This window comes from Peromyscus californicus, unplaced genomic scaffold (assembly GCF_007827085.1).
Source record: "Peromyscus californicus insignis strain IS unplaced genomic scaffold, ASM782708v3 Scaffold_5__1_contigs__length_169319896, whole genome shotgun sequence".
NCBI lineage: Eukaryota > Metazoa > Chordata > Mammalia > Rodentia > Cricetidae > Peromyscus > Peromyscus californicus.
Genome location: NW_026294573.1, coordinates 160,486,635 through 160,506,719, shown reverse-complemented (window position 1 = coordinate 160,506,719; position 20,085 = coordinate 160,486,635). Strand labels below are relative to the sequence as shown.

Here is a 20,085-nt window from a genome sequence, read left to right as displayed (position 1 = left end):
TAGGGAAAGGATCTGCTGTCCAAGCACAAGAGTAAGTTTGGACCCCCAGAATCTATACAGAGCTGGACACGATGGCACGTGTCTGTAATCCTAGCAACACGCAGCAGGGCAGGAGGTGCAGACAGGAAGGCCCCTGCAAGCTCTTGGGCCACCTTGCCTGGCATATGGGCGGGGGGGGGGGGGGGGCGCGTGTGAATGAGAGACCCTGTCCAAGGAAGGAAGGAGAGGACCAACCAACACCTGAGTTGTCTTCTGCTCACTCAGGTACACCATGCACACATCCATACTTACATGTACCAGCTTGTGTGTGCACTCACTCACACACACACACACACAATTTTGTGCCCTCCCCAATACTCCCTCCTGCAAAACAAACCACCACCAACAAAAATAAAACACAGAACAGCAGAGAACAGCACTGTTCTTCCAAATTTTCAGTGTGCCTTTCTTTCCAGTGTTCCAAAGTCTGGTTGGAGGCTTCCCAGGAGACTCTCCTGGGTCTAGAAGACTGTAAATTGTTGTTTATGTTGGACGGTAGTGAATGCAGGACAGCGGCCGCCATTACTGTCCCCCACACTGTAAGTGCCCTTTACTAGTTACTGGACAGGCAACCATGGGAATGAAAGAAGGCGGGCTCAACAGACTGGGGAGAAATTTTACAAAAGGTCATAGTTTGATTCCTTTCTGCTATTTTTCTGTTTCCTAGGAGACTTCTTCGAGGTGAAGTATGTAGCGTCAAGCAATCATACCTTAGGCTGACTGTCCCTCTGGGTGGGGAGGACAGGACCGTGTGGGCGTGCTGTCTCTGCTCTCCTGAGCCCACTGGGTGGTGATGTGTTGGAGACACCTGGTGAACACAAGGAAAATCAGGTTGACCGGGCAGACGCTCCCTCTCACACATTTATTAGGTCTCGGTGGTGTGGGCCATGGTCCATGAGCATCAAACATGGAGAACTGTTCTCAGCTGTGTGAGGTAAAATGAATGTTAAGACTAATGGGCAAGGCCAGGAACTCTGGAGCTGAGTGCACAGAGGACCTGCAGCTGGTGTGAGGTGTTGAGCTGATCCAGTGAGGAGGATCCTGCCGACTACTGTGCCACTGTCATTTACCCTGTCCCAGACCCCACAGAGTGGGGGCTGAGTGTCCCCCTGCTGGCAGCCTTTCTGTCATCATTATTATCTTCCAAATGCCCACAGAAAAGCCCATTAAGTTCGGGGCACACAATGGCTTTTCCAGCTCCAAGTTCCAAACATCCACACTCCTACCCTCAATACCCACGTGGTCAGGGCTATGACAGTGACCGCCCACTCTCTGCTGCCACCTTCAGGTGGGTCCAGGGACAGAACTCCAGAGTGTCAGGCTTACGCAGCAGTCTACCCACGGAGGCAGCTCACCAGCCCAGCTCTCGACATTTTAATCTTTGCTTCATATCTCAAACCTTCACATTTTACTATCTATAAAATATACTTTGCACTACTATGGGCAGAACTGTATGCTATTATTTATAAATAAATACAATTATTAGGTTCTGTGACCACACATGCTTACTGAGTAGATATGGCTTCCACTGAGTTTCAAGAACCCTACACGATAGTTTTTGAAATCATGGCTGATCTCTCCCAGGTAGTGACAACACTTGAGCTATAATGGAGCACTTTTTAAACAGGAAGTCTGACTTCGTTGTTTCCCAGTAACTGTAGCAGTAAGAGGAAGCGCCTCACGTTAGCCTCATGCTAGGCACTATGGGAGCAGCACAAGATTGCTTTAGAAAGGTCATGTGCCTGGCTTGATGTCAGAGTTCATGGATGCTAGAGCCAGGGATTTTAACTGCGCCTCACGTGGGAGCGGTAATACAGATCCCTGATGCCTTTCTGTATCTATTTTAGAGAAATTTCTTTGTGATCTTCTCTCTGTCATATTGACTGGAATAACCTTTCAGTAGCATTTAAAACCCTGTTTCTAGGCGATAACAAACAAAGCCCAAGCGTTTTCACTAGTTACTTTTCTTGTGATTGGGACAGAATGTATGGCAGAGACAACTCACAGGAAATGCTTATCCTGGCTTAAGTTCAGGGATGTCGTCCACCATGCTGGGAGAGGGCATGGTGGGAGCTTGGGCACGGCCTGCTCTAATTTACAGTTTGCAAAGCAGGTCAGGCTGGGGGAGAATATGAACTTTGAGAGCCGCCTGTGGTAATCCACTTCCTCCAGCTAGGCTCCACCTCCTAAAGGTTTCACAACATTGGAAACCATCACCAGGCGGGGACCAAGTCATCTAACACATGAACCTGTGGGGGCATGTTACTTCATATGCGAACTATAATATCACCCCAAAATGAAGCCTGGTCTTTCTACTCATCACCCTCCGTCTTTGGGAACATACAGCTCAGGCTGTCCTCAAATTTACTATGTGGTTGAGGTTGGCCTTGAACTCTTGATCTTTCTGGCTTTACTTCTCAAGTGCTAGGAGTAGAGGCATATACCAGCATGTCTGGCTTCCCCAACTACCCTAAAATTTTATGATGGAAATTTAAATCCGAAGTCTAGATATGTCAAAAGATAAGCCCTTCAAGGAATTAAGGTTAGATGAAGTCATAAGGATAGGGCCCTGATCCAATAGGATTAGTGTTGTTATAAGAAGGGATAACATACAGCACACTCGCATGCACACGAATGCACACACACACACACACACACACACACACACACACACACACACACACGAACGTACACACATGCACGCTCAGCAAGACTAGAGACCAGAGGGCTGGCACGCATGTGTGCCTTCTCTCTGACCCCCCCCCCCCCCCACTTTTCTACTTCCTTCTCTCTCACTATGGACTGTACGCACTGAGGAAAAGGCAGGTGAAGACACAGCTCCCATGGTAAACGTCTCTGAACCTGGAGAGAGCCCTCATCAGAAGCAAACAGTCAACCCCTGAGGTTGGACTTGCAGCTTCCAGGAGGTAAACAGCTGCTGATTACACTGCCCGGTCTATGCAATTTTGTTGTAGTAGCTTGAGATGAAGGGGCCAAGAGCTCTTAGTTTTCAGTCAAAACAACAGAGAAAGGCATTCTTGTAGATGTAGGAGAGTAGAGCGGCCACCAGGACAAGACAAGTAAGGAAAGCTGTTATTAAGCGTAGCCTGCTCTCCTGCACACTCCCCGGCTCAGGCTAGAAAAGCCTGCATGGAAGGCCATCGGTGTCTGCAGACACGAGTCTTCATGGCCATGCTTTGGGAAGGGCTCTGACGCTGGGACTCAAGAAATCCAGCACAAAAGTAAGCAAAAGCCCGTAGACCTGGGGACTGCTCAGAAGGACTTTCTCTAGGATGTGTCCCCAGGGTTCTCCAAGATGAGGGAGGAAAGGCACCGTTAACCCAGGATGACAACCTCTGGGCATCTGTCTGGGAGCACAAAACAGAAGAGATTTTTATAAAACAGAAACCACTGTGTTTGGAATTTTCAGATAGACCCATCCTTACTGTTCTTTATAATTTAAAAATTTGAGAATTGCTATCTGGAGCTAACATACATTTCAGAGTGGGGAACTTCATGCTCTCGGATTCTGCCTGGCTCTGTTTTCTAGGGTTTAGGGTGAGCTACTGGTTGGCATGAGGTCACTGGACATTCGAAGCCTGAAGCTGTGTGGGATGGACAGTTCAGAAAGCCCACCTGCAGGAGCAGCAGGCGTCCAACTCTGTTTTCTTTGACAGGACTGACAGGGAGTTCAGGAACACAATCAATAGTCTTTGTGCTCCATTCTTGTCTTTCTAGAGTCAAACAAAGCTTTTAAAAATATACCCAGATCCTTAAAATAGGAATGGCAAGTTTGACTGCTGAAGTGTTTATCTAAGTCTTGGCCGAAGCAGATTACACACCAGAGAGACTGGAAATTCTCTGGTCTAAGAATAAATGAGAAATGGGAGACGGAGGCTGGGAGAGGCTCAGTTGTTGTTAAAGTGCCTGTGGCATAACATGAGGACCTACGTGTGGAAGCCAGCACTCGTGTAAAATGGACACAGTGACATGCAGTACATCTGTAACCCTCGTGCTAGAGGTGGGGGCCGGGCAGATCCCTGGAGCTCGCCGACCAGTCAGTTTAAGTAAATAGGTAAGCTCCAGGTTCAGAGAGCCTGCCTGAAACAAGAAGGTGCAGAACAACTATGTAAGACAAAAACCGACGTCAACATCTGGTCTACACACCATGTGCACACACATGTACACACACATGTATATAAACCACACATACACACAAAACGAAAAGAATAAATGAGAAACAGCCACAGGAGGTAGAATTCCCGGTTTACCCAGACACTCCACCTATGTGCAATCCCCCTGCTAGGATGTCCCTGGAAACCAGCACAGAAATGAAACATTTTTGTAAAAAAAAAAAAAAAAGAGGGGTGGTGGTGGTTGAGATTCAGAGTAGAGTGCGAAAGTGTCCATGGAAGAGTTCTAAGATTTCATTGCTGGAACACAAACAACATAAGGAGTCCTGGCTGGCATCCTACCGAGACATTTAGGAACTAGCAGGATGGACAGCTGGTTAAAAACCACAATGATGTCTCTATGATGGTTTAATTAAAAAAAAAAAAAGCACAGCAGAAGAGAGGCATGGTGGAGCCCGAGGCAGGGTACCAAACTCAAGACTTGCCTGGGCTGTAGTGTGAGTTTAAGTCCAACCTGAACAACTGAGTGAGACTGTGTATCCAGATAACAAGAGCAAAGAGGGACGCAGCTTCACAGGGGAGCATCTGCCCAGTACACGAGGCCTTGCGTTCAATTCTGAAAGCCAGGGTGCCGTGGAAGAGACAACAGTGACTGGTCACGACAGTGGTGAAGACATCCCAAGTTCTCTTCTGTCTCACGCTGTCCTTAATTCTTTACCAGATGAGCAGAATGGCCTATGTGCTCGGGAAGTTTTCCGACGTTAAAGGCAGGAACCAAGGGACTGTTACACTGTCAGCCTGTGGCTGGAATCGGAATTGGAGCTTTCACTGTAGGTGTGGTGGTGGCTAGTCTTCACTGTCAACGTGACAGCATTTAGGATCATCTAGAATACACACCTCTGGGTATTTCTGGGATGGGTTTCCAGAAAGGCAGAAGGAAGAGAGGAAGACCTACTCTGAATGTGGGTAGCTGTGGGAGCCCACAGAGGTTTCCTAGTGAGAACTTACCCAGGGCAAGAAAATCTGAGCTTGCTTTACCCAGCAGGGCTGCATAAGGAGATGATTTAGTCATGGGCGTGGTTACCAGGTGTTTGGAAGGGTCTACACTTGGCTGTGCGGTGTGCTTTGATCTAGCAAGGGAGAGGTCTTTTGCCACTCCCCTTGGCATGTTATAAAAGCCCTTTAGAATAAATGAAGAGGCCGCTGGGTAGTGATCTAGGCCCTCCCAAAGCTATCCTGTGTTTCTGTCTTTCTTCTTGTCAGCTAGGTCTCTCTTTCTATCTAATATTTTCTTATCCTTTTCTCCTCCTCCTCAGAATCCTAGAAAAGGTGGGAAAGGTAGGAGCCGGACTCCCACAGACTCCCACAGACTCCCACAGACGGCACCATCCTGTGGCCTGGGCCCTGGCTGAAACAAATGAATGCAGTGGAGCATGAGCATTCATCTCTTTCTGCTTCAGACAGTGGACACAACATGCCCAGTCACTGGCCACACCTACTGCCACCACAGTGGACTCTGAGAGCAAATAAACCCACCCTCCCTTCCTTCCTTCCTTCCTTCCTTCCTTCCTTCCTTCCTTCCTTCCTTCCTTCCTTCCTTCCTTCCTTCCGTTACCTGTGTCATGCATTTGGTCACAGCAGTAGGAAAGTAACTAAATACACTAGGCTAGCAAAGAAGGCATCTTAGCCCCTTTCTCTGTTGCTGGAATAAAATACTCTGGAAAGAGTTGGTTCTGGTCCACAGTTCAAGGACCACTCTGTCATGATGAGGAACTGAAGGCAGTGGGAACTTGAAGCAGGGAACACATCGTGTCCATCAGCAGGAAGCAGGGAGTGATGAGTGCATACTCTTCTCATGTCTAGTTCATTTTCTCCATTTATACTGTATAGATTCTCAGCCAGGAAATGGTGCCAACCACGACAGGCCAGTCTTCCCATTTCTATTAACACAAGATAATCTCCCAAAGGCTTGTTCAGAGGCCTGTCTCCCAGATAATTCTAGATTCTGTCAGATTGACAACACTAGCCATCACAGATGGGTTAATGGCAAATGGCAAGGAGCTCTGGGCCCTTTTATATCTACTAAGGGAAAATCCTCAGGGGAAATGGTTCATATCTGATGGCCACATGAGTGGATCAATGTTTATGCCACAAACAAAACTAACACAAGAATGTCCAAGCTCACTCCTTGAAAACTAACACAAGAATGTCCAAGCTCACTCCTTGAGAGTGGCCAGGGGCCACTGTGGTGATATTTTATTTGTGCTCTAACAAATAAAGCTTGCCTGGGGATCAAATGACAAAGCCAGCCACTATATAGAGGTCAGGCAGTGGAAGCACATGGCTTTAATCCTAGCATTCAGGAAGCAGAGATTCATCTGGATCTCTGTGAGCTCGAGGCCACACTAGGAACAGAGCTAGGCATTGCGGCACATGCCATTAATCCCAGCAGTAACCATAGAGGTCTGGAGGTCTGTACAGACAGATAGGAAGTGATAGAGCTGGGTGGAAAGAGGAAGTAAGATGGCAGGCACAGAAAGGTATATAGGCATGAGTATACAGGAAGTAGCTCTCTCATGGGCTGAGGATTTCCTAGCAATAAGAATTTGTGGCTGGCTTCTTCTATCCCTCTGATCTTTCAGCTTTCACCCCAATATCTGCCTCTGGTTTTTTTTTTTTTTTATTAATAAGACATTTAGCAATTCGTGTTACAAGCCACCACTGTTCAGTAGCTTTAGTAATTATTCCATATTTATGGTAGTGTTAAAAATCACAAGAGTATTTTCTGGAAGTCACTGCTCCCTAAGTGCTATCAGCAGGGGGCTATTCACTGCCAGGGATTCCTTTATGGAGTTTGGTAAATATGCATGGGCAGAGCACACAGAGCTTGCCCAGTTACTCATCTTTATAAGCTTGGGACCTCTGGAACTTGGCAGGGCTTGCCAAGAAGTTGCTTTTGTGGGGTCTCTGTGTAAGTATGGGAGGCGTGAGGTAGGGAAGAAAAAATAAGGTTTTGACACGTCTATCCTGAGCCTAGTTCTGAACCTTATCGGAAGTCACACTGTGAGCATGGCTGCTGTGCAGGTGGGTGGGCCTCTTGGTGTTCTATGAAAAACTATGTAAGACCTAGGATATTTTAAAATGAACTGTTAGGAGCCAAGCTAATTCACAGTGATTTATCAGAATCATTTAATACACCGAGTTTACTACCTAAATATGGCTGCACTTTTACCATTTGTTTACTTTTTTTTTTGCTCAGGCTTTGAAAGAAAAGAGTGATTTCAATTTATTTAATTTTGAGATCTTTAAATGGCATGCCTCCAAGACAATATGCCAAACTAACAAAACTTATGAAGTAATTTGTAATGGTAAACATCAGCCTTCTGTAAGCAGTGTGAGTCAAGCTGCTAATTCTATAGTCTTTCAGAGATAGAACTCTAGCACCAACACAAAATACATTTCCAGCATCAACAGCTAACGCTCTCTTCTGGTTTTCTAAAATATCAGTCAAAACATCTTTTTCCTGAGAAGCCATACCCATCACAAGACAGCTTGCTGATGAATCTACAAGTGTCCCTTCAGAACTACATACCTGGGACTGGAGAGGGGACTCAGCCATTAAGAGCACTGGCCGCTCTTCCAGATGACCTGAGTTTGATTCCCAGCACCCACATGGCAGCTCACATCCATATGTAACTCCAGCCCCAGGGGATCTGGTGCCCTCTTCTGGTCTCCACAGGCACTGCATGCATGTGGCACACAGAAATGCAAGCAAGCCAAACACTCATACAGATTAAAAAAAAAAAAAGCAATCTTAAAAACGAAAGAAAGAAAGAAAGGAAGGAAGGAAGGAAGGAAGGAAAGAAAGAAAGGAAGAAAGAAATAAAGAAAGAGAAAGAAAGAAAGAAAAAGAAAGAAAGAGAAAGAAAGAAAGAAAAAGAAAGAGAGAAAGAAGCATATGCCTTTGGAAACTAGGCATGATGGTGTACACCTATAGTATAGCATTCGGGAGGTGGAGGGTTCAAAGGCCATCCTTGACTATCTAGAGTTCAAGGCTAACCTGGGCTGCTTGAGACACACCACCTCAAAAGAGAAAAGAGAAGAAACAAACCGTGATAGCGCCTTTGGGCACCGACTCCATCTTTCCCGTGTCTGTTTCTCTAAATGGACATTTGGCCTGGCTCACCTTGCCGCGCTTTGGTACTTACGGGAATACCGGTGAAAGTGACCGGAGGGGACTGCCAGGAAATGCTGAAACTGCTGCCGTTGGGGGTGAACTTAGCAGATCCCGGAATGGTCACCGGGGGTGTGGCCTAGGACACAGGAAGTAGAGAAAACTGCATGAAAGAGTGATTGTCCACAGTGTCTTAGCTCTCATTACCAAAGCTGGGCTGCAGGGACAGATGGGGCTGCTCTGGTAATGTACACTAGCAGGCAGACTCAACAGGGTCCAAGAGAGCAACCAGAAATAAGCCTTCCATATACATCTAAGCAATCTACCTGAGGTATAGGGAATGGCTTTTGGCTGTCAGTTTCTGAAATTTAATCACATATATCTATTTTTGGACATATGCAAGTAATTCTTGACAATCAAATTAGGAAATAAATACCTGAACAATAAATTTGGAAAAGGGCACATGTAAGCTATAAATATTTTAGAGTGTACTTCAGTGATATGCACTAAAATTCTCATTGTTTTAGACATCTCACATCTCAGGGTTGATTCTAAGAAAACGGATACAATGACATTCACTGCACAACCATGTGTCATGAACATGCTAAGAGACTTGGCCAGTGAGACGGTTTAGCAGATAAAGGTACCTACTGACAAGCCCGAAGACCTGAGTTCAATCCTTAGGACCACAGAGTGGAAGGTCCTCTGACCTCTACACATGCAATGTGTCAAATGTGTGTGTACCCACATGTACATACACACAAAATAAACACAAAATTAATAAAAAATTTAAAAGCCTTAAGATTGAACAAATAGATATAACTGTGATAACAAGAGTCAAGCCTATATGCTAAGTGACTGCATTTCTCTTCTCCAGGCTTACTTGTGTTTTGTTTGCGAATTACAAATATTTCAGCTAGTAACAGTGGTTTTGTATCTGACACCATTGGGAAATACTTTGGCAATACACAGAAATATCCATAAACTCTTCATTCATGCTTCAGATGACTCAATAAGGACACTCTTGAGAATTAAAATGAAAGTTAAAAAGTCTACAGGCAGAGAATGTTCATAGTAGCCCACCCCCTTTCTTGTTTTTAATTTCTTTTTAAAGATAGGGTCTTACATGACCTAGACTAGCCTCGAACTTGTTACATTGCTGAGGCTGTCTTCACCTCTCACGTGTTGGGATTAAAGGCGCAACATCATGCCCAGCTCCATGTGATTATGACAGTGGAAAAGCCACGGTAGATAGTCACATAAACTGTCAGAATGATTAAAATAATTACTTCAATTTAATTTAATGGGATATGATACAGTTACTTGGATTTTTTTATAAATAGGTAGGGAAATGTAATTTCAAAAATGCAAGGAAGGTTTTTATGAAGTTGCATGAGTTAGCTGCAGTTGTTGGGCTAGTCACGGCCTGCACTTGGAGGATTTATTTCTAAGTCCTTAGGCTTCTGGTCCACTTCAGGCATGGCCCAGTAGGTTTGTGTGGGTAGTGTTCCAAGAATTTCCATTTGAAACAACTTCTGGGGTGCTGACGCTGTTGAGTGGGGGAACACTGTACTCTGAGAGGCTTAGCTACCTACTTAGAAGCAGGGGATGCTCAAACCCCAGCTACACGGTACAGGCTTTCTGTCACCGCTCCAAAGCTTGCCAAGCAAAGCTCAACTTTTCATTATTTTATTTTAATTTCTATTAAAAATTTTAACTTAGCCGGGCGTGGTGGCATACATCTTTAGTTCTAGCACTTGGGAGGCAGAGGCAGGCGGATCTCTGTGAGTTCAAGGCCAGCCTAGTCTAGTGAGTTCCAGGACAGCCAGGGATACTGAGGGTCACTGCCTCAAAAAACAAACAAAACTTTTAAATAAATGTGTTGTGTGTGGACACGTGTGGCATGGTGCCTATGTAGATGCCCAGAAGACAATTTTCAGAAGTTGCTTTTCTCCTCATACCGTGGAGGTCACAGGGGTTACACACTGTTCCTCAGGCTTGGTGACAAGCCTTACTTGTACACTGGCGTCTTGATGGCACCTTGACTTTACCTTTTTGAGACAGGGTGTCGCTAAATAGCTCTGGCGGACCTCGAACTTCATTCTGTAAATCAGGCTGGCATCGGACTCACAGAGATCTCCTGCTTCTGCCTCCCAGATGCTGGGACTGAAGGCGCGGGCCACCACTCTTGGCTTAATTTTCACGTATCAGATACTTGTAAGCTACAGCAGTCATCAACCTGAGGGCCTTACACTGCTAAGGTTTTTTTTTTTTTTTTTTAATCCTTTGAACAACTCCTAAGGGACTGGGTGTTCAGCTGGCTCTGGGGAGCCCAAGAATAATCTACGGGTCCATTTGAATGAGATCATGACCTTCCCCCGCAGCAGCACTGAAGACTGAATGAGACAAGCACTCTGTACCACTGGGTTACATCCCGACCCCCTTGCTTTTCTTTTTATGGGAGCGTATCACCAAGTTGTCTGGGATAGTCATGGATGTGCTCTGTCACCTCAGTTTCAAACCTGTGATCCTCCTGCCTCAGCCTCCTGAGTTACCAAGAGTCCAACCCTGGGCCATCAGCCCCTTAAACTCGACAGCCCAGCTCTGGCCTCAAATTCATGATCCCCCTGCCTCAGCCTCTTGAGTGCTGGGGTTATAGGCATGAGACACAACTTATGGCTTGAGATCACGACGAAGGGGAAAAATAGAAAAACCAACTGAGTTACTGGCTGCCACGTGTGGTGCTGTTTTTTCATTGAGTTACCTCGCAGTCCCAGGCCTGAGGGCTACTGGTTCTGACCACGGACCCGAGCGAGTTACCTGGTAGGCGTGGTCGGTGTGCACGAGGTAGAGAGTGGTTGGGGCTGAGCGGCTCAGCGGCGTCATCAGCTTGGTGTCTGTTTTGGCACAAGGACTTTCTGTTCGGCTGGAGTCTGGGACAGGAAACGTAGGAGGGGAAGCCAGGGACTGGGAGGGCGACCCTGGGGCCATGCTGCCCAGGCCCTCAGCCACTGAGTCCGTGTTGAGCTTGATCTCGGTGTAGTAGAAGTCCTCTTCTCCATCGCTGTAGTCAGATTCTCCAACTCGCCTAGGGCAGGGGAGAGAAAAGCTCAGCGGTCTGGCCTTGGCCTCCGTCTTGGGCAGACCATTCCTTCCACCTGGAATCTTCTCCTCTCTGTCGGCCGCCAGCCTATGTTTATTGTATTTATCCTGCAACACTCAGTTACGCCCTTTGAGGGAGGTCTTCATCTGCTTCTGCCCACTTTAACATTAAAACATGCCCACTACCAATGCTGTTTTAGTAACGTGATTTCCAGACTCTTGTGTTAATGGTATTTAGAAAGGGGGTCTTGGAGAGGTCAAGAGGATGTGGGGGCATGATGGAACTAGGGGCTCACAAAGGGAGAGGAAAACAAGCTAACAGATTTGGTTTGTCCGACCATATCAGGTTCAGATGTAGCGAGGGAGCCCTCACCAGATGTTGAACAGATGTCTACACTATGGTCATAGATTGAGCATCCAGAACCATGAGCCAAATAAACTTCCATTTCTTTCACTTACTTGGTGTCAGCTATTATGGCACAGCAACAGAAAATAGAGTAAGGTTTCTTAGAGCAATCTTTCTACTACCCATCCATCCACCTACCTACCTATCCATCCACCCACCTACCTATCCATTCACCCACCCATCCATCCACCTACCTGCCTATCCATTCACCCACCCATCCATCCACCTACCTACCTATCCATCCACCTACCCATTCATCCACCTACCTACTTCCATTCACCCATCCATCCACCTACCTATCCATCCACCTACCCATTCATCCCCCTACCTACTTCCACCCACCCATCTATCCACCTACCTACCTATCCATTCACCCACCCATCCATCCACCTATCCATCCATCCACCCATCTATCCACCTACCTACCTATCCATCTACCCACCCATCCATCCACCTATGTATCCATCCACATATCCATCCACCTACCTACCTATCCATCCATCTACTCACCTACCCATCCATCCATCCACCCATTCATCCACCCACCTACATACCCATCCATTTACTAGTCTCAGAATCATTTATTGAGAATATATTATATATAAAACATTCTACTTCCTAACAGGAACAAAACATAGACTCTGCCTTGATGGAAATTTTTGTTTTGGTTTTTGGTTTTGTTTTTTCGAGACAGAGTTTCTCTGTGTAGCCCTGGATGTCCTGGAACTCACTCTGTAGACCAGACTGGCCTCAAACTCAGAGATCTGCAGGCCTCTGCATCCTGAGTGCTGCAATTAAGGAAGTATGCCACCACTGCCAGGCTTGATGGAACTTTTATAGTCTAGAGGCAGAGAAGAGATCCCCAACACACAGCCATTTAGTATATGAGGCTTTATAAGTCCCAGTAAAAAAGATTAAGCAATATTGGAGAGTCCTTAATCAAGGTTGGAAGGGGTCTGACATTTACATAGGCTGCTCAGAGGAAGTGACAGGCAAGCAGACGCCACAGGCTGGGCTTTGGAGGACAGCACAGAGCCTACAGGAGGCTGGTTTGGTGCTTTCACGGAGAAACGTCCCCATAAGCTCACGGATTTGAAGACCTGCTCCCCAGTCGGTGGTGCTCTTTGGAGAGGTTATATGACTTGTAGGAAGTCCAGCCTCGTGGAGGAAGCACATCACTAGAAGTGGCCTTGGAGGGTTTACAGCCTCTCCCACGTCCTGCTTGCTCTCTCTGCTTCCTGCTCCCGCCACCTGCTACCACGCCTTTCTCTGCACTATGGACTCCAGCCCTCTGGAACTGTAAGCCACAAAAACCTCTTCCTTCTCTAAACTGCTTTGGTCATGGTGCCTCATCACAGTAACAGAAAAGTAACTAATACAGCAAGGCTGCAACTCTGGAATGAAGGCTGAGGCAGGATCAGATAGGGCCTCGTTGTGATGGCTTTGAGACCTGGAGATTTTCTTCCGGAGGTTACAAAAGCCCCTGGGAATTTTAGGAAATGGACATTATTTTTAAAGGACCACTATGGTTCTTGTCTGAAAGCTGAGAAAGTTGGGAAAGTGCAGGAGAAAAGGCCTTGGAGGAGGATGCTGCCATCTGTAATACTGAAGAGCATCAGTAGTGGTGGAGGATGAGGGATGAGAAACCACAGTCTAGCTGCATCTTAAAGGTGGGAGGTTAGGGCTCATCTGTAGTCTTCTATGTTCCCTTCAAAGTACATTTGTCCCTTGAGTTAATACCTTACTGTATTTTTGTAACCTTTTTCCTTTTTTAATTTTAATTTTTGGAGTGTGTGTGTGTGTGTGTGTGTGTGTGTGTGTGTGTGTGTGTGTGTTTGGTATTCCAACTCAGGCCTCACTGACAAAGCAGCATTAAAAGCCCACTAAGAGAAAAGTACTTCCTCTGGTCAAGAAAATGAAATCTTCAGCCTGGGTGGAGAACTAACCTAGTCAAGGTTAGGCTGGTCAATCAGGAACCAACCCCTAGGAAGGTACAGTCACTTCTAGCAAGGAAGGCTCACCATGAGGCATGTTAAGGAGCTAAATGGAATAATTACTCCTTTGAAGATTTTTTTTTTCTTTTCCTGTTTTTCTTTTTTTGGATACAGGGTCTCTTTATATAGCCCCAGTTGTCCCAGATTTCACTATGTAGACCAAGCTGGCCTCAAACTCATAGAGATCCGCCTGCCTCTGCCTCCTGAATTCTGGAATTACAAGCTTGCTCCACCACATCCAGCTCTTTAATGAAATACTATACTTTTCCTTCCCAGAATTCCTATATATGAGCTCAGTCCTTACAAGCCACTCTGAGGGTCTGCCGGGTCTGCCTACCTTTCTGAGTCCTGACTTGCCCTTAGTTTTTCTGTCTCTTTCATTAGAAACTAAGGATGCTTTTTCTGGTACATTGGCCTTCCTTACTCTTCCTCTAGAGCCCCCTCCTCACTATGTGGCTCCCTACACCTCTGTGGCTGTCATCCATGATGACTTAAATGACATGGTTTCTGTTTGTTTTTTAATCCTCTTTTCCATTCTCTTTCTCTAGGCAGCTGCTGAGATTTACAGCTTGCCTGTCCTGGGCTCCTTTTAAATTCAAATGAAATTCTTCTTAAGCTTCCAGCTGAGTCTGTTTTTAAATTATTCTAATAATGAAACTTAGAGTCCAAGAGGGGACCTTGATTTCCTGGGTATCAGTGCTTATTCAGAAAACTCCTCTCTGAGCCATCTCTCCAGCCCTGTGTTTTGGGGCTCTGGAAACCTCTTTGTATTCTCACTATGACTATAGTTCTTTTGTGGATCTTTGTATCACTCCATATGTAATCAGCATATCTGGCACTGAGTAGGCACCTACCAAATTCAGCATGAATGAGTGATACAGGGGCTGTTGGGGCAATAGCGGCTGAGACCATACTTTCTGGAATTGGATTTTTCAGGCTCAGATTGTGATAGACACTTTGAGTGTGATCTGGCAACCCAGCATGGTCCCATGCCTTGCTTGGTGTCTTAATTTATAACATGGGATCACAAGAATACATCTTTATTGTATGATGGAGTAACCGTAGAGAGCTTGATAATGTACCTGACGCAGGAAAGGAAGCACTACTAAGTGTTTAGTAAATAAACACAGGAACTAAGCTCCAAAGCCTCCCTCTCCACTCCCACTAGGAAACTATTATCCCAGGGACTTTAAATAGCTTCTTTAAGTAGAAGAAAATTGTGCTTTCTCACAGAAAGTTTTGAGTTAAGTAACTGTCACGACTCAACATTTACCCATCTTGCTAATTTCCCAAGAACTATGTATTCCACTCCCTGGAATGGCTGAGAGCAAGGGACATCCCTCAGTTCACGGGCACATGTGGCAACGGCCAGAGGTTGCTGACCGAAAACTTGTTTCCTCTTGAATAATTCCTATATACTAAAATGAAGTGTTCTCCCCCCGCCTTTCTGCTTGGCCAGATCAGTGGCTTCTCACAGCCTTGCTCCATTTCCTCTAAGCTCCAGAGCGCTGGCATCTGGGGAGGTGTCTCTGTAACGTATCGCGTCAGGTGGGGCTTGGCTTTCTGACAGGCATGCCATTGAGGACCCCAGAGAGTGGGACAAGGAATGAGTGCCTGTTCTATTCCTGTCCCTGCTTCCTTTCCAGTCACAGGCAGGCTGAGCTGCTGCTGGTTGCCAAGTGCTACTAATAGACACCCAGACCTGAGGGAAATCATGAATTCTCCAGGGGGACGGATGAGGGTCAGCCCCTGAAGACTGGGGGCTGAGGAGAGGTTGAGTGATGTGGAGGAGGAAACCATGCACTTTTAAGACTGCATGGTGTGCCTGAAGTTTCATCAGATGCAGGGTATGTTGTTTTGGGGTGGGGTTGACATGTCTCCCCAGCCACGGCTCACTAACTCGCCCAGTATCCAACAGTGGCATGACTGGGCTCATGGAATGAGGTGAAGGCTCCTCCCTGTCCCTGAGAAAGCACAGGCTTGGAGCTTGCTGGAGGTCCTGTAGATTTTCAGGAAGTCCTTTCCTGTGCAATGGCCAGCACGACGGTGAAGAGCATGCTGGTTAAAAGGGGTCCCAAGGAAGCCAACAAGTGGCTGACCCTTGAATGCTGCCCACCCACTGTGAATGCAACATCCTGGATGGTCTTAGTCTCTAAATACTTGTTTGTGGAGCACACAGGCCTGCTTAGCAGGGCTAGCTGGCAAGTTCTTTCGAGGCCTCTAAATTGCTCTGAGCTGTTTATGCCAGTCTAACCCTGAGATCTGACAGGGTAGACATCTCACTGGGGTGGGAGGCACTACAGTACTGTGACATTTCCTGGACATGCAGGCAGAGCCTTCAGCCAGGGTAGCACAGCCTGGCCTCACTCGGCCACATCCCTGATGCTTGGTGACCTTATGGGCACCCTGCTTTACAAAGCTTTGGTGTATCCCAAACACCTGCCTGAAGACTTAGGGGGGCACTGCTGTACTCCTTTCCAGGGGTGCTGACTGGCGGCGGCACGGGGGTGGTGGTGTGCAGTCACCTTGGTAACCCTTTGTTACTGTGTCCCTACACCACTTTTCACAGAGCACACACTTCTTGAGTGCGCTCCCTTCTGGCTAAGGTGACTGACTCATTTCTCCACATTCGTTTTGTTAAAAGGACCCTTCTGTGTTGAGCGCACAGACCTACTCAGGTGTTGACACTTGCCTTTTACACACTGTGGCGACTACGGTTACACAGCATACCTTCTAAACCCCAGACACCTGGACAAGACAGACTCAGGACGAAAGCATGGACAGTTAACCCACCACTGCCCGTGGCTGGGAGTCAGGCTACATGTTCCTAACCTCAACTGTGTCTGTCTGTCTGTAGGAAGGTTCTTACAGCCTTTGAAGAAAACAGAGGCCATTGGAGCCACAGACTGAGCCTGGCCACCAACTCTGGCTTTATCATCGAAGGTGTGGTGGCTTTTTTCCTTCTGTCTTTTTCCGGGGGTGGGGGTGGGGTGGGGTGGAGGGTGGTTCATTCTGAGACTCTCAGAGTGGTAGTAGCTTTTGAGGTTCTAAGTCATGAACATCATCCACTGCAAAAATAAAGCACAGTTCATTTGACAGACACCAGGGACTCAAGGACTCCCTGAAGTACATTCCCAGCTCCCAGGGGAGGAGCCCTTGTGGTGTGCTTTTTATACTCTGTGTCTTTTGCACAGTTTATCTTTGACCCTCAGAGGTAATACTTGACTAATCATTTTCAGGTGGTCCTAGGGATCAGCATGAGGACTTGTATATACCATGACTCAGAAAGTAGCTTAGGGATGCTCTGCAGCTGGGTGACTTGGTGGCTGCCTATGGGCAGAGTCTGCCTCTACAGCAGGGAGCAGGAAGAGTCTGAGGCACAGTGTGGTGTGCAGTATCTGAGAGCCAAGGTGCTGAGGCCATGCTGGGAGGCTACCCCCAGTTCCGAGGGGAGGGGTGGGTTACCTTACCCCAGGTGGATGGCCCGGATGTGCTTCTGGATACCGGCTGCCGTGTTCAGCACCTTGCCACAGTTTTTCCAAAGGCATTTGAACATCACCTTCATGGAGTTCTACAGAGAGGAGAGGAAACAGCATCACAACACATGCAAACCCATCCATAGTTACTTTCTTGTCACTCCTGCCCCTTTTTCCTTCATTAGACACGCAACAGCTCGTCATGTTCTGGACAACTGAATTCTCCACTCTGGGACTTTCCCGGCTGGAGAAGAGCTTTGCAAGCTCGGACTCCTTCCATTTCTTCATGAGAACCAAGCTTTGCTACTTATTTTGATCACATTCACAGAGGTCCTCATGGCCACTGGGGTCACCCTAGCAGTGGCTAATGTTAACTAAGCACTTAGTGGGGGAAGGTGCTGCCCTTAAGCACTTATTTAATCCCCAAGATGGATGTTGCTAGTCATCTCCATGCTACAGAAGGTTTCAGTGAACCAAGGAGCAAAGCTGGAATCTGCTCCAGAAGTCAGCCTTCACCCAGGGCACAATCACATGACATTCTTCAATGAGGGTTTAGCATTTTCAAGAGCCTCCCAGAACACTGACTGAGGCCACCATGTAGATATGTTCTGTCAACCACAGTGCTCTTGATCACAAAATAGGAATAGTAATGGAACCCCTAACAGATGACCGTGATGCCTTAGTGACGTCATGGGCAGGAACCAGCAGACCTGGTTCAGATGTAATCACTCATCACAGCAGGTGTCATGGAATTGCCATTGTGTACCCTCAAATGCATTTAAAAATTTTTGCAGTGCTTGGGATGGGATGCAGGTGCCTGTACATGTTACAGTGCTCCACCACTGCACTACTGTGGGAGTTTGAATGAAAATGGCCCCACAGGCACAAAGGGACTGGCACTATTGGGAGATGCAGCCTTGTTGGAGGAAGTGTGTCACTGTGGGTGGGCTTTGATGTTGCAGAGGTTCAAGTTAGGTCAGAGTCTCAGTCTTTCTTCCTGCTGCTTGCTGATCTGGGCAGAGTCTTTTCCAGCTCCTTTTCCAGCACCGTTAACTTCCTGTATGCCACTGTGCTTCCCACCATGATGATAATGGACTAACCCTCGGAACTGTAAGCTAACTCCAGTGAAACGTTTTCCTTTATGAGAGTTGCCGTGGTCATGGTGTCTCTTGACAGCAATAGAAACCCTAAGACAGCTACATTCCCTAGTTCCCCTGGAATGAAGTTTTATTCAGTTTTTATATTTATATGTATGCATGTATGTGTATGACGGTATGGTGGTTTGAATGATAATGGTTCCCATAGGGTCAGATATTTGAATGCTTAGTCACCAGGGAGTGGCTTTGTTTGAGAAGAATTAGGAGGTGTGGCCTTGTTAGAAGTGTGTCACTGACAGTGGGATTTGAGGTTTCAAAAGCACACACCAGGTCCAGTCTGTCTCTGCCTCTCTCTGCCTGTGGATCAAGATGTAGAACTCTCAGCTACCAACACCATGTCTGCCTGCATGCCACCATGCTCCTGCCATGACAATGGACTAACCTCTGAAACTGTAAGCAAGCCTCAATTAAATGCTTCTTTCATAGGAGTTGCGTGGCCATGGTGTCTCTTTACAGCAATAGAACTCGGACTAAGACAGGGTGTGCCTATGCCATGCTGTACATGTGGAGGTCAGGAGTCAGTTTTCTCCTTTTACAGTGTGGGTCCTGGGAGTTCAACTCAGGTCGGCAGGCTCAGATGGGCACGTGTCCTCACCTGCAGAGCTACTCCCACTGCCTGGAGAGAAAGTCTCAGTACAATTAAAACATGCTGATTAATTTGTAGCTCTTTGCTGCAGTCATGCAGCATGCAGGAAAGCTCAATTTGGGATAATTTAGCAATAGCAAACAGTTTCTCTTTTTGTGCATGTATTATTGCATGTGGGGACATGGGTAGGTGCACATGGAGGCATGTGTGCGTAGAGGCCAGAAGATAACTGTGGCTGCTGTTTCTCAGGCACCACTCACCTCCTCTTTCGATGCAAGGTCTCTCGTTAACTTAGACCTTTCCAAGCAGACTAGGCTGGCTGGCCAGCAAGCACCAAGAGCTGCCTGTATCCACCTCCTCAGCACTGGGGTTACAAGTGTGAGCCGCTGAGCCCAGCTATTATAACTTCAGTTCCATCTGGGGGTTCAAGCTCAAGTCCTCTCAGGCGCTTCACCAACAGAGCCGCCTTCTCAGCCCAGGAAACAGTTTTTGAACACACAATGACCCAAATGAATCCAATATCAAATGCATAATTATTCCGGGATGTTTCTGGGAGCCCTTACCCATGGTTGCATTACCTCACTTCACCGTAGGATTTGTTCTCAACACCCCCCCCACAATGCTGTCATTCCATCTAATGCCAACAACACACCTGAACATCTTAGCCCAGATTTGAGACTACCATGTCAGAATTGCAGTGCTTACTATACATAAAGTTTTCTGCTGCTATAGAAACATAAATGGTTTAATCATGTAAAACAAAATTTTCATATTCTCGTCCCTCAGCATGTAAGTATCAAATTACTTTATCTTTGGATTGTACTGTATTAAAGCATTGGATATTCAAAATTGAAGTTTGCCCTCTAAATTCCCATTTCTACACACACAGAACAGTGCAGCTTTCAGACCTCATCAGAAAAGTTTATTTGTGGAGCCGATGGCAGTCGGTATAGAAACTGATAACCGGTCCAGGTACAGAGAGGAAGCATCTGTGGCTTGCTCAGCCCAAAGTGGGGCA

The 20,085-nt window shown here is 46.8% G+C and overlaps 1 protein-coding gene across 1 annotated transcript in view; it reads right to left on the bottom strand.

Moving 5' to 3' along the window:
* The window catches only part of Znf704 (zinc finger protein 704), a 208,735-nt gene that overhangs the window by 12,318 nt on the left and 176,332 nt on the right, over positions 1-20,085 (bottom strand). The window contains exons 5-8 of the mRNA XM_052715088.1: positions 17,319-17,419; positions 11,167-11,434; positions 8,381-8,485; positions 750-847 (exon numbers count right to left, since the gene is read on the bottom strand). Of these exons, the coding sequence (XP_052571048.1) occupies positions 750-847; positions 8,381-8,485; positions 11,167-11,434; positions 17,319-17,419 (572 nt within the window). The remainder of the gene's footprint in view (positions 1-749; positions 848-8,380; positions 8,486-11,166; positions 11,435-17,318; positions 17,420-20,085) is intronic.